The 15,133-nt window shown below is 39.1% G+C and overlaps 1 protein-coding gene across 1 annotated transcript in view; it reads right to left on the bottom strand.

Moving 5' to 3' along the window:
- E2F7 (E2F transcription factor 7) overlaps positions 1 to 15,133 on the bottom strand; it is a 39,414-nt gene that overhangs the window by 10,147 nt on the left and 14,134 nt on the right. Inside the window, exons 4-7 of the mRNA XM_008067138.2 lie at positions 14,419 to 14,587; positions 9,665 to 9,955; positions 8,280 to 8,438; positions 6,674 to 6,808 (exon numbers count right to left, since the gene is read on the bottom strand). Of these exons, the coding sequence (XP_008065329.1) occupies positions 6,674 to 6,808; positions 8,280 to 8,438; positions 9,665 to 9,955; positions 14,419 to 14,587 (754 nt within the window). The remainder of the gene's footprint in view (positions 1 to 6,673; positions 6,809 to 8,279; positions 8,439 to 9,664; positions 9,956 to 14,418; positions 14,588 to 15,133) is intronic.

Here is a 15,133-nt window from a genome sequence, read left to right as displayed (position 1 = left end):
AATGTTGGGGATCTGCAGAGGGTTTCCCTCAAACATTCAGTGGAGTACTGATGCCTGTAAGAAAGCTGCCCAAGGCCAGGGGAAGAACCACTCAGAAGGACTAGAGGGAACAGCGTCTGCAGCTCTTACAGGGCTGGGGACAGTACCTGCTGCCAATAGCTACAATGGGAAAACCCCATAATTCAGGGGCACTGGCTAGAATACTAAAAAGCATTGCTTTGGCAATGAAGAAAATGTACTGAGGAATAAATGCTGATAGGATCCTGCCCTGTAAAGTTTAAAAGCAAGACCCAAAAGGGTTTGTTTCCATGTAACTTCACTGCATCCCACAACAAAACTCAAGAACATCTTAGGAATACAGAAACATGTACACAAAGAAGCAGAAAAATGCTACCTACAATGAGGAGAACAATCAATTGAAATGGAACCCAAAGTGACAGATGATAAAGACTAGCACATTGAAACAGTTATTAGAATTGTAGTCTTTAAATTCAAGAAACTAGAGGAAACACTAAGTATGTTAACTAGGGACATCAAAAATATAAAGGCCCAAGTCAAAACTCTGGAGATGAAAAATGAGATTAGACACTGCAGAAAGAAAGAACAGTAAACTTGAGGACATAGCAAGAGAAACTGTCCATAAATGAAACACAGGAAGAAAAAAAGAAAGAAATGAATTTTATGACAACTTAAGTAGCCAAATAGAACTGGAATTAGTCTCCAAAGACAGAAGATAAGGGGACAAAAGAAATATTTGAAGAAATAATGGCTGAAAATTTGATGAAAACTTTGAATCCATGGATTCAAGAAGCTCAACAAACCCAAGTACAAGAAACATGAAGAGAACTATACCAAGTCACACATCATCAAATTACTTAAAACCAGTCACAGAGGTAAACTTAAAAGCAACCAGGAAAAAATGACATATACAGAAAAACAGGATGATGGTAGACTCCCTGTCAAAAACAACACAAGCTAGAAGACAGTGGAGCAACTTCTTTAAAGAACTGAAAGGAAAGGTACCTTCTACCTAAAATTCTTTTATTCATTCATTCATTTATTTATTTTTAGAGATTGGTCTTGCTATGCTGTCCAGGCTGGACTAAAATTCCTGGGCTCAAGAGAGCCTCCCCACCTCGGCCTCCCAAGTAGCTGGGACTATGGGCACAAGACATCATGCCTGGCATCCACCTAAAATTCTTTACCCAGTGAAAATATTTTTAAAAACAAAGAGTGCAATAAAGTTCATTAAGCAGAAGAAAAATAACACTAAATAACAATGCACTGTGGGGTTTATAACACATAGCAGTGAAATGTTTAGCATGAAGACCAGGCAGGGAGAAATGAAAGTGTGTTATTTTAAGGTTCTTGTACAATATGAAGAGCGACTCCCAAAAAACCCCAGAATTTATTCATAAAAAACTGTGGATTTATTCTTATATGTTCAAATTTCAGTCACCTTCAAAGTACTCTCTGATGCAATACACCTGTTTGATAAACATTTTTCTTGCTGCTCAAGACAGTTTTTGAACTCATCAATTTTGATGCCTTTTAGTGCTTGTGCCATTTTTTGTTTCATCTCTCCCACACTGGCAAAACGTTTCCCTTTGAGGACATTTTTCATTCAGGGAAGCAAAAAAAAAAAAGTCGCCTGGGGCAAGATCAGGTGAATAGGGAGGATAGGGCATGGGGGTCATGTCATTTTTGGTCAAAAAACTGCTAAACACTCAGCATGGTGTAGGGAGGTAAGCTCATAAATCATCCACTATGAAATGAGAAAACACACTGAAAGAATCTCAAAAAAAAAAAAAAAAAATTCACTGAAGCCAAATGCAGTTTCTCAAAACAATGCTCCTGGTACACTGATGCTGATGGGTTCCTAGAATATTTACCTAGCAGGGAAAGCCTGTACTACAAGGGGACTGCTCTCCAAAAAATAATTTCCTTTTTTTTGGGACCCCTATCGTATATGTAGCATAGTGTCACTTGAATGTAGACTGTGATAAATTAGAGAGGTATACTATAAGCAATACTAAAATAACACAACAAAGAGTTATAGCCAATAAGCCAACAAACGAGAAGGAATGGGAGTGTTAAAAATACTCAATAAGTCTAAAAGAAAGAGCAGGAAAAAGAAACAATGAAAAAATGAGACAAACAGCAAGATGATATATTAAAATCCAAGTAGATCAAGAATCTACACAACACAATTAAGAAGCTGAAGCAGAAACTGTTGAGCAAAACTCAACTATATATGCCTGCCAGAAATGCATCATAAATATAGATATAAATTGTTTAAGAGTAAAGGAATAAACTATACTATGCTAACTAATAAAAAAGGAAGTTAAAGTGACTATATTATTATCAGATAAAGTGGATTTCAGAGCAAAGGAATAAAGAGAGTCATTTCCATAACGATAAAAAGGTCAGTTCATCAAGAAGATATACTAAATGAGCAGAAAGAGCTCATGATGGAAACAACATACGTGGAACAAAACTTGATAGAACTATAAGAAGAAATAGACAAATCTGTATCTATAATCAAAGAGTTCAACAACCATCCATCAATAATTGATTAAAAAAAGTAAACATAAAATCAGTAAAGATAAAAACTGGCCAACACTATCAACTGATTTGACCTAATTGTCATTCATAGACTATTCTATCCAACAACAGAACATTACAGTCATGTGTATATTTACCAAGATACCATACCCTAGTCTCAATAAATTTAAAAAGTTCGTTATACAAAGTATGTTGCCTGATCACATGGAATGAAATTAGAAATCAATAAGAAAAAGATATCTGGAAAATCCCCAAATACATGGAAACTATATAACACACACCTAAATAATTTGTGGGTCAAAGGGAAAATGAAGGAATTGGAAGACGATGAAAACACGCATAACAAGATTTATGGGATATGGCTAAAGCAAGACTTAGAGGAAAATTTATAGCACTGAAAGCTCAAATTAATGACTTCAGCTTCTACTTTAAGAAACTAAAATAAGGATAAAATGAACCCAAAGTAGAAAGGAATTATAAAGAGATAAGTGGAATATCCCTATAGCTATTAAAAAATTATAATAACAGTTAAGAACCTTCTCACATAGAAAACTCCAGACCCAGATGGCTGACTACTTCCCAACTCGTTCTAAGAGGCTAGGATTACCATGATACCATAGAGACAAACAGATTAATACAACAGTTTGGAAAGTCCAGCAATAATACCATACATATTTGTGGTCAATTTATTTTCAATAAAGGCACTAAGAAAATTTAGTAGAGAAAGGATAGTCTTTTTAACAAATGGTCCTGGCACAACTGGATATCCATGTGTTCTCTCCCCAGTCAACCCCACAAAAGCACCCCACTGATCCATACCTCATACTGTATTTGTGACCTTGTGTTAAGCAAAGAAATTTCTTAGATACAAACTAAAAGCATGATCTGCAAAAGAAAAAACTTATAAATTGGACTTCCTCAAAATTAAGAGCTTCTGATTTTCAAAAGGCACTGTTAAGAGAATGAAAAAAGAAAGCCACAGAGAGAGAAAAGATTTGAAAATCATATATCTGATAAAAGACTTGTATGCAAAATGTACAGAGTACTTTCACAATTCAGTAATAAGAAATCAAACAACCCAAAAGTAAGAAAAAAATGTAATAAGTCCATACAAATATATGAAGAAAAATATTCACAGCAGCTTTATTTATAATAGCCCTAGATTGGAAACAACCTATAAGCCATCAACAGGAAAATGGATAAAGTATGATATATCCATGCAATGGAATATTTTACTTAATAAAAAGGAATAAACTATTGATACATGCTATGGCATGTATAAACTTCTAAATAATTATGCTGAGTGAAAGAAGTCTGGTAAGAAAGGTACACACTATAATTGATTCTTGCTATTCATGGTAGTTATGTTGTATATATAAAGTTACTGCAAACAATGAACTAGCAAATTCTGAACCATTGCTCCTAGGAGACATACAGTTAGGTTTCTATGAGCCTCTGGTTACATTTTCATTAGCTGATCAATATATAACCTTGTTTATGTATGTTTCTTTTTAAAGACACCTTCTCTACCATATGCTGTTTCTCTACTATATGATTGGCCAACAGTACTGTAATTCATGCCTGCTCAAAGCTTATCTAATGTTATGTTCTCCATAAGGCACATTCTAAGTGCAAGCTTTCTTGCACTTAGAAACACTAGACAGCAATGCTTGGGAGCAAAAAAGCACACAAATGTGAAAACGTGGCAGTACAAAGACTGCAAAATGGACACTTTTTATGGTATGAAAGCTGAAACAAGAAGGCAGAATGTTACCTTCAAGTTCACGTGGGAGTGTGCGTGTATCAGGCGACCCAAGTTTTTCGCCACTCTGTGCGTGTCCATAAATGCCATGAGTCCTGACTCTGGAGTTACAAATAAAGTTTTACCAAGAACATAGATTCACAAATATGGAACCTGTGAATAACGAGGATCAACTATATATGATTTACTTATAAAGAAAAAAGTCTGGAAAACACAAACAAATCTAGGGTGACAGCAGGTCAGTGGTTGCCTGGGGATGGAAGTGGGAGCTGGGAGGGAGGAATTACAGAGGTAGAAGACGACTTCTGAGGGTGATGGATATGTGCATTATCTTGACTGTGGTGATGAGTTCACAGGGGCATACAATAGCCAAAACTTACCAAATTGTAAATTTAAGTTCCTGTCATTTATTGTATGTCAATGATACCTCAACAAAACTGTTAAAAAGAAGAAAACACCCATGCATAATAAACTGCCATGCTGGTGGGTAAGGAGAAGAGGAGAGAGACATTTATAAAGTTTAATTGTGAGGAGTTCCTTCTCAACATATGAAGGAGAGTGACCAAGGAATAAACTTGATGTTATCAGTAATGAAATTAGGGAATAAAGAAAGAGGACCAGATTTCTGAAGGGTAGAGAAAATAAGTTTAATTTAAGGTTCCTGACCTGGCTTCAGACTCTCTTTCCCACATCAAATCAGAGTTCTAGTTGCTCTCCCACAGGTTGTGCAAATATATGAACTCAACTTCTCAACATCAGCTTATCTTCCCAGCTATCTTATTTTTTTTCAATGATATCACCACCTTTGAGTCTTTCCTTTTAATCTCTATATCCAAAGACTCCTTTGTTAATTCTGCCTATAACATCCAGTCCAAATTTCTTGGCTCCACTTTTGAGGCCTTCCAAAAATGTCCCAACTGATCATACGGTGTGTACCTCAGTAATCACTATCCTAGGCTCTCCACTTAAAACAACATGGCTGATCTCTCTAGCGTGTTCCCTCATTCTTCAAAACCTAACAGCCCATCAGAACTTAATCCATATCCTCCCTTGAATTCCTATAGAGCCAGCAACACCCATCTAGTGCTTCATTGTTCTCTGACTTTTAAACATGTGCTAATTATATACCTTCGATAGAAGCTTATTAACCAATAAAAGTGAGTAATGCACTGTTTGGGGTACTATGGGGTCATTGAAGATGAATAAAGACAATGTGTAGCCTCAGACGTGTATGGCAGAGGCAATGCCGCTCAATGTCTCCAAGCCCAGACAGCACCGTCCTCAGCAGCAATGGTTCAGATGAGACACTCTGCTCTGGGTGATCAGAGAAAACTTCATGGAGAAGTTGATATTTGAGCTAGATCTCTGAGTAGAGTAGAATATTTTTATGTCAAAAAGAAGAGGGCTTCATAGCTGAAAAGAATAGGTGATGTCAAAGGCAAATCCGCAGAAAAGGGGCAAGTTGTGTATTTCATGTAGGCAGGGACCGTGTTGCTCATGTTGTCAATGTCTCATGGCATTTAGTACAGTCAACAACACAGTCCACATTCAGTATGCTTGCTGGGTTAAATTGGTTACACTTGATTTTAAGTGGTTTTGTCTAGATTCTAGTGAATAATGTGTTGCAAGTGAGGTGGAAAGCTATCTCTTTTATAAGCCTGGGTTAAGTGGCCCAGTTTTATACCACTAACGCCAAAATTGGAACTTTAATGGCTTTTTCCCAGGCAGTACAGCTTATGTAAAGTAGCTGGTGCAGTAGGTTCTACTCCCTGATTGCTCAGATATTACCTGTGAAACAAGTAGAAGAGAATATCCTCTTTGAATCCAGTTTAGTAAAATTATAACATTTATAATCTTTTAAATAAATTACAAAAAGGTGTCCATTTCATCCATACTATATTTAGATGCCATATATTAGTTTTGTGATAGTGGTTGACGCAATTTTTACATGATCTGGAATTTCAAAGAAAAACTATCTTTTCTTCTGCTAATGTAGAAACAACTAGAGTTAAAAAGAGGTGTCATTTTAAAGTCTCAGTCCCAGACTTCCAGGAAAAACTTTGGAACAAAATTTAAAAACTCCAAGAGCTGTAATTTAATAGTTACAAAAACATCATGTTGTGAGCTCCCAGTATTTTCCTTTCTACTGTGTGTGAGCCAACCAGCAGACACCATTTGTAGGCTAACGTTCATTGTTCTGAGAGTGGAGTCATTATTCTAATTTTGTATGTGATGTGGGCTATTGGGAAAAGGAAATCAACTTCACTGTGCAGGGAATATACGAATTGGAAAAGGAATCGGAGATTATAAATGAACCAGCCCGCTAGCAAAACCATGCCACCTTACCACTAGAGCTGAAGTCCACGGGCCCGATCCACTTGAAGGCTGGCTTCCGGCCTCGCTCTTCTGTTACATGCACTTTCTTTATCAGAGCCAAGCTGGTCAGAACATTGGCTATGTCATAGAGGCGACGTACCTTTGCTTGAAGATATAAAATACAATTATGGTCACACCGTCTGTGCTACCATGACATTTTTATTTATGTGACAGGTAACTTTTCTCGGTCACCATATATACCTCAAGTAAAAAGCAGCAGGGTGGGTGAGGAGACCAATGGCTCTGTCATGAAATCACCCAGGATCTATGTATCTTCGTATATGAAGACAAACACTAAGGGAAGGTCAGTGTGTCCTTCCATTTCCACAACTTCACACCTCTCACAAGAGGCACCTGATAACAAGCAGGGAGCAATGTGATTGCAAAATCGCCCAGGGAGGGAATGGGCTGTAATTAAAGTCTTAGTAAATGTAATTCTGATGTGGCATGTCAAAAGCTTGCCCCGCGCTTCTCCCAGCAGGAGACAGTGGCACCAGCTCCACCAGGCAGCTGGTCTGTGAAAATGACAGGGATTCCCCAGAGCTTCCTGCCAGGCTACACTCCTGGGCACACAAGATACCCGGGGCTCAAGGTCAGGAGGTGTAAGTTGCTAAAGACAGGCAGCTCCTCACCCGAGATCCTGGTGTTCTGGCTTCCCAGTGAGAAGGAGTGGAATGAGCATCCCCTAGATCCTAAGTGGTTTTGGGAAAAAAACATTTGAAAATGCATGCACTAGAGGAAAAACTCAGAAGGGGTGGTAACATATTAAACAAGCAGGATGATAACCACAAATTATTTTCTATTTGACAGGTAGGAAACCTACTTGACCTTAGGACTAAGATCAAGCAAAGGAGTTTTGATTACTGTCCTGAATCATCAAGCATTCACCCCAGATACAGTTTTCTTCTTCCCAGTCCTGACAGGGCTGAATTTTACCCAGCCATTTCGCCCACAGGATGGCTGTAATTTCAGTTGGAAATTTAAGAAAGTTAGAGAATGTTTAGCTCATGGCTTCTCTGCACTTGATCAGGCTACCAGCAGCTCAGGGCATCTGACTTAGGGTCTGAGCTGAACAGAAAAGGAGGATGCACTGGGTGTGACACTTGGAAACTCTCCCTGTCCAGCAGCCAAGTCCCACCACCCCTACCCTGGCCATTCCTCTGGTTCTTACCTGCAGACAACTTTCATCTCCACCCTTCAGAAGAGTATGCAAGGGGATAGGGAAAAAAGGGGAAAGAAAACTCAGACATTCTGTCTTGGATGCAGCAATACTAAAGAGAAATGCAAACTAATTCATACCCTCCCTTTCTGGTGTTCTTGGGATAGTATTCTGCTTCTCATTGTCCACTGGAATCACTGAAGGAAAGGCAGTGAAGGAATTTGAGAGGAATTCTAGTACTTGACTAACTTACCTCTCACAGCAACAAAAACCTTTATGAGCGCAGGAAGGAATCCATGTCTCAAAAACAGTATATATTTATTTATTTATTTATTTCTTTTATCTCAGAAGCAGAAAATACCAACATATGAAATTCCACCCTTTTTGTGCTAAGTAGATTTAGGTGAAGATTCTTACTTTTAAATTTACTGTGGTCCGGGGTATCTTGGCTTTCTTCTATCAGTATTTTGGCGGCCACATCCAAAGTAACAATCTTGGTTTTGGAGACAAGAAACAGCATGACAAACTTCTGGCTCATAATTCTCAGAGACTTGTCTTTCCTACTGTTTGCAGATGCTACAAAGGGAATGAAACAAAAGCATCAAAACAAACGATCTTCCACAATAAAGACTGTACTTGCAGTTTGCCAGAACGATCTAACTCTACCAGCAGATGGAAAGATCACCCTTGTTATTGGCAGAAGCCTACTGGAAATACTTCGCAAGTCAGCTCATAAGGAAATAAGATGGATTTTCTTGTGGCTTGTAAAATTACAGTAGGCATCAATTTTGAAATGCATATTTTAAGCCACTCTTAACTCTTTATACTTATACTTTATATAATAGAATCCATGTGATAGTTTTCCTGAGGCAACTTCTTGAAAAAATTAATGTAGAAGACTAAAAGGATAGGGTAGGGATATGGAGTTGTTTTCAGAACATCTACTCTCCTCTCAAAGGCAAGAATTCCATTTTTATTTCTCTGTACCTGCTGTGTCTAGACTATACCCTAAACATAGGTGTCTACTCTTCCACTTCTTTTCAGAAATACTTGAATAAATAGTCTATACATAAATAGGAGACTGATTAGATATGTGCTGCTGTGAATGGCTGGCAAACCATCCCAACAGATGGCTGTCTTCTCTGGTTATTACAATAAGTACTGGCTCATGGGGTGGAACTAAAAGACATGAGGCAGTGATGCTAATGAAAACCAGGTACACCTTTCTCTCCATTTCTATTTCTTATATTTGCAAGTGAAATGTGAGTGATACTTGTACTCTGTCATCTTAGCAATGGGGAGGAGGGTGAGAATGATGAAGATCAATGGCTAAAACACGAAGAAGATAAATAAGAGGTGAGACGGAAGAACAATGAGATATAAATAAAAGTTTCTGCACTACATGAAAGCAGGGATCGTCTGTCTTTCTTATCAACATTTCCTGCAAATGGGGTTCTTTTCTAAGCAATCTACTCCAATATATAATTAGGTAAAATGCTTCGAAAAGATAACTTCTTCAAAGAAAATTTTGCTTAAAGTCACACAGAAAGAAAACAGCATGAAGCTGCCAATCTAAAATTGAAGCACTGTTACATCCTGACATGCCTAACTCTGAGTGTACTGCCACCAGACAGGTTTTAAGTGAGGTCGAGTGGGCAGCCCAGTTGGGGAGCCATCTGTCTCCTTTTCTTCAGTAGAGAGAATATGGCTGTCAATCTGGCACTTTCCATCTTATCAGAGAATCTCTTCAGAAGAGACCATCACTCTTTCTGCCATGACTCATGAGGTTACGATGGACTCACAAGAGGGACAGTCGGGTTCAGAGAAATCCAGTAACTGTTGGTCTTGGGAATCTGGATAGCCATCTTTTCTACGTTCTCCAAATTTATAATCCATCAGGTCCAACTCCTTCTGTTGGAGGTATGCCATCTGCTCTTCATATTTCTGCTCCTCTCCTAGTCTCTGGAGGTTCCTCAGGGTTTTTGGCAGGCTGTGCCGTCCGTGCCAGCCATACTGATTCTTGGCCACCCGGCTGACCAGATGCAGTGACTCCAACACGTTGACAATGTCATAGATGCGTCTCCTTTCCACACCTGTTCAGAAAACAGAAGCCAACAGATATTATGCAGATGAACATTTTGTGTAGAAATTCCTTGAGTGCCTGGACTATGTCTGTGAACTACTCTGTATGATACCAAATGTAAAGCCCAGCAAGTGTGGATGTCAATAAATCTAACCTGTGAGGATGCAAGAACCAGAAATTATTTTTCATTTTTCTTCTTGGGATCCAACCCTCAAAAAGATCTGAGATAACACATCCATCTAGAGATGGTGATAATTCCATCTGTATAGCATAAACAGTTTAGCAACTGTTCTTTAGACCTGTCAAGTGAACCACACAAACATTTCAGCACTTAAAATTGTTGGTATTGATCAATACTAATAATAGTACACCTATTGGACACTTAATGGACAGTTGACTATGACTTGTATTCCTAATTATGCAGGACTATAAAATAAACTGACACTTCATTATTGGGCAATACTATTCTTTCCTGGAGTTTGAATGATATAAACAAATTACCTTTATAACACTCTCAGTAGCCCAGTAAGGAAAATAGATGTCAAATATTATATTTCCCATTTTGAACTGAAAACTCAGGTGTCAGGGGCTTATATACCCTTCAAGTTGCAGGAAGAAGCTATAGCCAGGGTTGGAATAACACGAGTCTTCTTTGTTCATCATGGCTATTAACAACTGTGTTCTCATTTCCATATCCTGCCAAAGAGCTCAAGAATGAGGCACAGACACTCTAGTATAGGCTGACCATGAAGTTTATCAGTTCCCTACTCCCTTTCCCAACACTTATAGAATAGCTAAGATTATGAACTGTTCATTGAATTTACCAAACATATTTAGTGGTTCAACATGGGGGCCTTGGAGGTCAAAGCACCTGGATTTGAATCCTTGATCTATCCCTTATTAGTTGGGTGATCCAGAGAAGTTACTTAGCCTTTCTGTGCCTTGTTTCATAAATGATGAAGATTAAATGTAATCATAAATGTAAAGGGATCCCAGTAGGTATTAATTTTAAAGAAATACTTCTGTAAACACTTTTAGTAGGACATTGGAGATACCTAAAATCGCTGCTAGCATAAGAGGTCACAGTAGAAACAGATTTTTAAAATCTCATGTCTGTGACTCTTTCTGTTGTGCACCAGGCCCTTGGGCCCATGGTCCCCGCTTTGTTCTTATCTAAGTACCTATAGTAAAAGCCTCTAGGCATCTAGTAGAAGACAGGCCCAGCTATAAAGATGGCCTCTTTCATTTCACTTGCCAGGAGCTGTTATATAATCACGGTTGACTCTGAATGTAGCTGTTGGCCCTTCAAAGATTCAACATGAGAAATATGCCAAATTACAATGAGAACTCTGGAGCTGAAGGAAGTTCTATCACATGCATGAAGAGGCATTTCACAGTCAATCAGAACATTTCGGCCCATGACCCTGAAAGGCTTGTTACCCTTAGAAGCTCTGGCTCTGGTGCCAGCTGCTTACCGGAAGGTGCTGGCAGGAGCAGTCAGCAGCGCCTTGTCCTAAACTGACTGCTTCTTTATTCCAGTCTGTTTCCATATATTAACACATCTTGTTTAGAGCATAACATTCTATAAACCTTCCCATTAGAAATGTCATGTGAATGCAACTGAGACACCCCAGGGCCAGCCATATGCCTGGTTGTTTTGTTATTTTGGATTTGGTAACTAGCTGTGTGAGACTCCATCTAGTGGCTAGATATCCCAAGAAGGAAACATAAAGGAGGCTTCTGAACACTTAGACAGGAAGATAATGCTCAATATACACAGTGGGTGTTTGGTGGGTGTTTTTGGTACAGACCAACATGGCAGTGGCTTGCCTGCTTAATCACCCACCTCTTCCACCTAGACTGAGTTTAACTGTCCAATGGCTAGTGCACTAGAAAGTTATATTTTGCAGGTCTCAAGACCCATAAGTTACTCTGGGGGCTTGCTTGGCATTCAGTCTTCTGTTTCTTTTGTATTAAGGTCATTGTATTACTCCTAATCATGGCATTAATTATGTGGTAAAGGATTTTCCAATTGTTGCCTTGTTTTCTTTAGTTCCTGATGGAACTCATTAAGAATAACTCTCAGCCCAGTAAAACAGTTTCCCAGTCTGTGTAGTTTCCCATTCACTGAAGTCAATCCCAGCTCTCTAAATTCTTACCCAGTATATCAACGTCAAATCTACATGGCACTAGAAACTGAGAAACAATGACATTTGAATGCTCTGCATCCTTAGCTAAACTGTGATCTTGTAGCTTATGACTTGGGATACAATGGGGAGTTTAGACTCAGCCCCAAAAGATAGTTACCAGTGAAACAGCTCCCAGCAAGGGGTTCCCTTTTTCAGCCTCAGATGAAGAGAGATTGCATGCTCATTTGGCAGGTCTGGGTGATCAGGAAGCATTGGGAAACAGTTGTAAAAATCTCCAGAGTTCTGCTCCAGGTAACCATAACATGGAGGTCTGCAGAATGCCCTGCGGCCCATAGGAGAATGGAAATCCATTTTTCTGTCCTCCCTGGGACCTGTAACATAGCCCTTCAGCATCTAATCTCTTGTCTTTGCAGTGACATCAGTGCAAGACCCCTTCATGGAAGTTGGGTATTCAGAGGCAGTAGGTCCGGTCCGATAAACCCCAACAAGAAGCGCTATCAGCGATCTTTCATTTTACCCTCATTTCTGTAAGACTAGTTTCCAGGGCCCTGGGCCTCAACTGCTCTTCACCACACCTCTGTCTAGCTGGCTCACTTTTCCCTTCTTGCTGGATCAGTACTAGTACTAGAATATGTATTTGACTTCGGGATTCCAAAATAGTCCCCCAGTTGTAGCATTTCCTCTTACTAGCCATGGAAGCTGACAGGCAGAGAGAGGCTAGGTTGGAGACATTCTAGTAAGAGCTGAGTAGAAACTGTTCCGTGTAATAGTAAGGCATTGACTTAGGCACATTACTGACATTATCCCCAACTTTGCTATGTCTCTGCAAGGTAGGTGCTGTGTGTTCTCTAAGTTACAAATAAAAGGCTAATTAACTTTCTAAAGCTCTTACAGCCTGTAAATTACAAAGCTGGGCTTCAAATCCAGCCCTATCTGACCCAAAGCCCAGCTCACAGTCTTCCCATCACAACCCGTTGTCTCCTCATCATCTCAGCTTCCAACAACCAAGATCTTCTTAGTCATCAGCTTGAATAATTCAGATTGACTATCCTCTACTAGGGCATATTTCTCTGGCCCATGGAAGAAATAGAACTAAAAAACTAAAAAATATAATCTATCATTTATTTATTTAGCTTATTTCTTCAGAACTTTTTCCTTGTTTTTGAATGTAAAACCTTCCTATTTTTAAAGGGAACATTGTGACACCTTCCAATCACCATGATTTCTGCTTATTTAATGATAATCAACAGTATGTTTATCCTAGTACTGACTGCAATGTCCACTAGGGGTCTCTATTCTGAAGCAGCTATATACCTATTAATAGCCACACACCAGTCACACAATACACACTCTTGCCCTGTGAACACATGGATTCCTCTTTGTTATGAGGTTTAGCAGTTTGAGTTATGTTCAAATGTGCTTTTTCTAGTTTGACAGGCTTGCTGTGAAGATTATGGCACAGCGCTTCCAACATAATGTTCTTGCTCTTAAATCTCGCCTCATATAAAGGTGAAGTAACAGCGGTGCTGAACTCCTGGAAGCATTATTAAAAATAAAAAGCAGGCTATTTCTAAATTTATTTTTAGTCTGACTGAAGTCTGATGAATTTAAAACACGAGAGACTAAGTCTATTATAAAAATATTGCCAGTTTTCAACATTTTTTTTAAGGCTGGGAGTCGTGGCTCATGCTTGTAATCCCAGCACTTTGGGAGGCTGGGGCAGGAGGCTCACCTGACCCCAGGAGTTCAAGTCCAGCCTAGGAAACATAGTGAGACCTTGTTTCTACCAAACAAACAAACAAACAAACAAAAAAGCCAGGTGTGGTGGTGAGCACCTGTAGTCCCAGCTCAGGATGGCTTGAGTCCAGAAGGTCAAGGCTGCGGTGAGCTGTGATCATGCCACACTGTACGTCAGCCTGGGCAACAAAGTGAGACCTTGACTCCAAAAAAAAAAAAAGAAAGAAAGAAAGAAAGAAAGAAAAAGCAATATCCAGAATGATGAGTATAGCATGTTCTTGTTTATAATTTTTAAATTATATTAAAAATATAAATATAATGTTATATATAATATAAATAGAAAATACACACATATATATATTAAGGTTAAAAAACTGAATTTCTATTTGGCCCTCAGGTCTAGAAGGCTCCCTGAAATTCTATGCATAATGAGAGAAATCTAATGATGACAAAGGATGCTCTTTCTGCTCTTCTGCCCTCACCTGTTTGGAGGGTCCACACTACCTGAAGGCTTTGGCCTGGCCCAAGGAAACCAGTTCCCCACTGTAACTGGAGACAGGCCTCCAGATAATCGGATGATACATACCAAGACTCACAGCAACTTCATCTAGGGAGATGGTAGTTTTCTCAGTTGACATGGGATAACTTGGATAGCGAGCTAGAAACTTCTGGCACAGGAGTCCTAAACTTTTCTGTTTTCTGCTTGGTCTTTGCTTTTCAAATTCGTCCACAGCACTGTCCCCAACAACATCAAGCTACAGCAGACAGAAGGGAGGGGAAGATGTCACGGTTAACATCCTAATGGAGAAATGGCAATGACCAGTATTGGCAAATTGGGAGGACATCTCGATTCATACCATCCTAGATTCTGATTAAAGTACAATGTCTAATCTGATTTTTCTGAACGCTTTACCTATTCTCTTCTATGGACTGAACTCTTTCTCCTTTGTAATTTGAGGCTAAGCCTACTAGATAAAAGTTGAAAAAAGTGAAAATGCAGCCATGTATAGACTGCTACACCCTTGCCACTTGTGTGCTGGCTGGATCGCTCAGTATCACCTGGAGCTTGTGAGAGATGCAGAATCTCAGGCCTCATCTCAGACCTGAAGCATGAGAATCTGCTTCTTCATAGGATTCTGGGTGATTCCTATGGACTGAAAGACTATATGTATATGTAAACTGATAAGGGTTTGAATGCACGGCCTGTACTGTGTCATCAAGCAATTTTATACTTTACAAATGACCAAAGGTTGATGAAACTGAATGAAGGCAGCTAAATCATATTCTACCTTTTTCTTCCT

The sequence above is a fragment of the Carlito syrichta genome, unplaced genomic scaffold (assembly GCF_000164805.1).
Source record: "Carlito syrichta isolate Samal-C Ts95f unplaced genomic scaffold, Tarsius_syrichta-2.0.1 Scaffold309295, whole genome shotgun sequence".
NCBI classification, from domain to species: domain Eukaryota; kingdom Metazoa; phylum Chordata; class Mammalia; order Primates; family Tarsiidae; genus Carlito; species Carlito syrichta.
The sequence above is the reverse complement of the archived record's forward strand: the minus strand, read 5'-3'. Positions and strand labels throughout refer to the sequence as shown.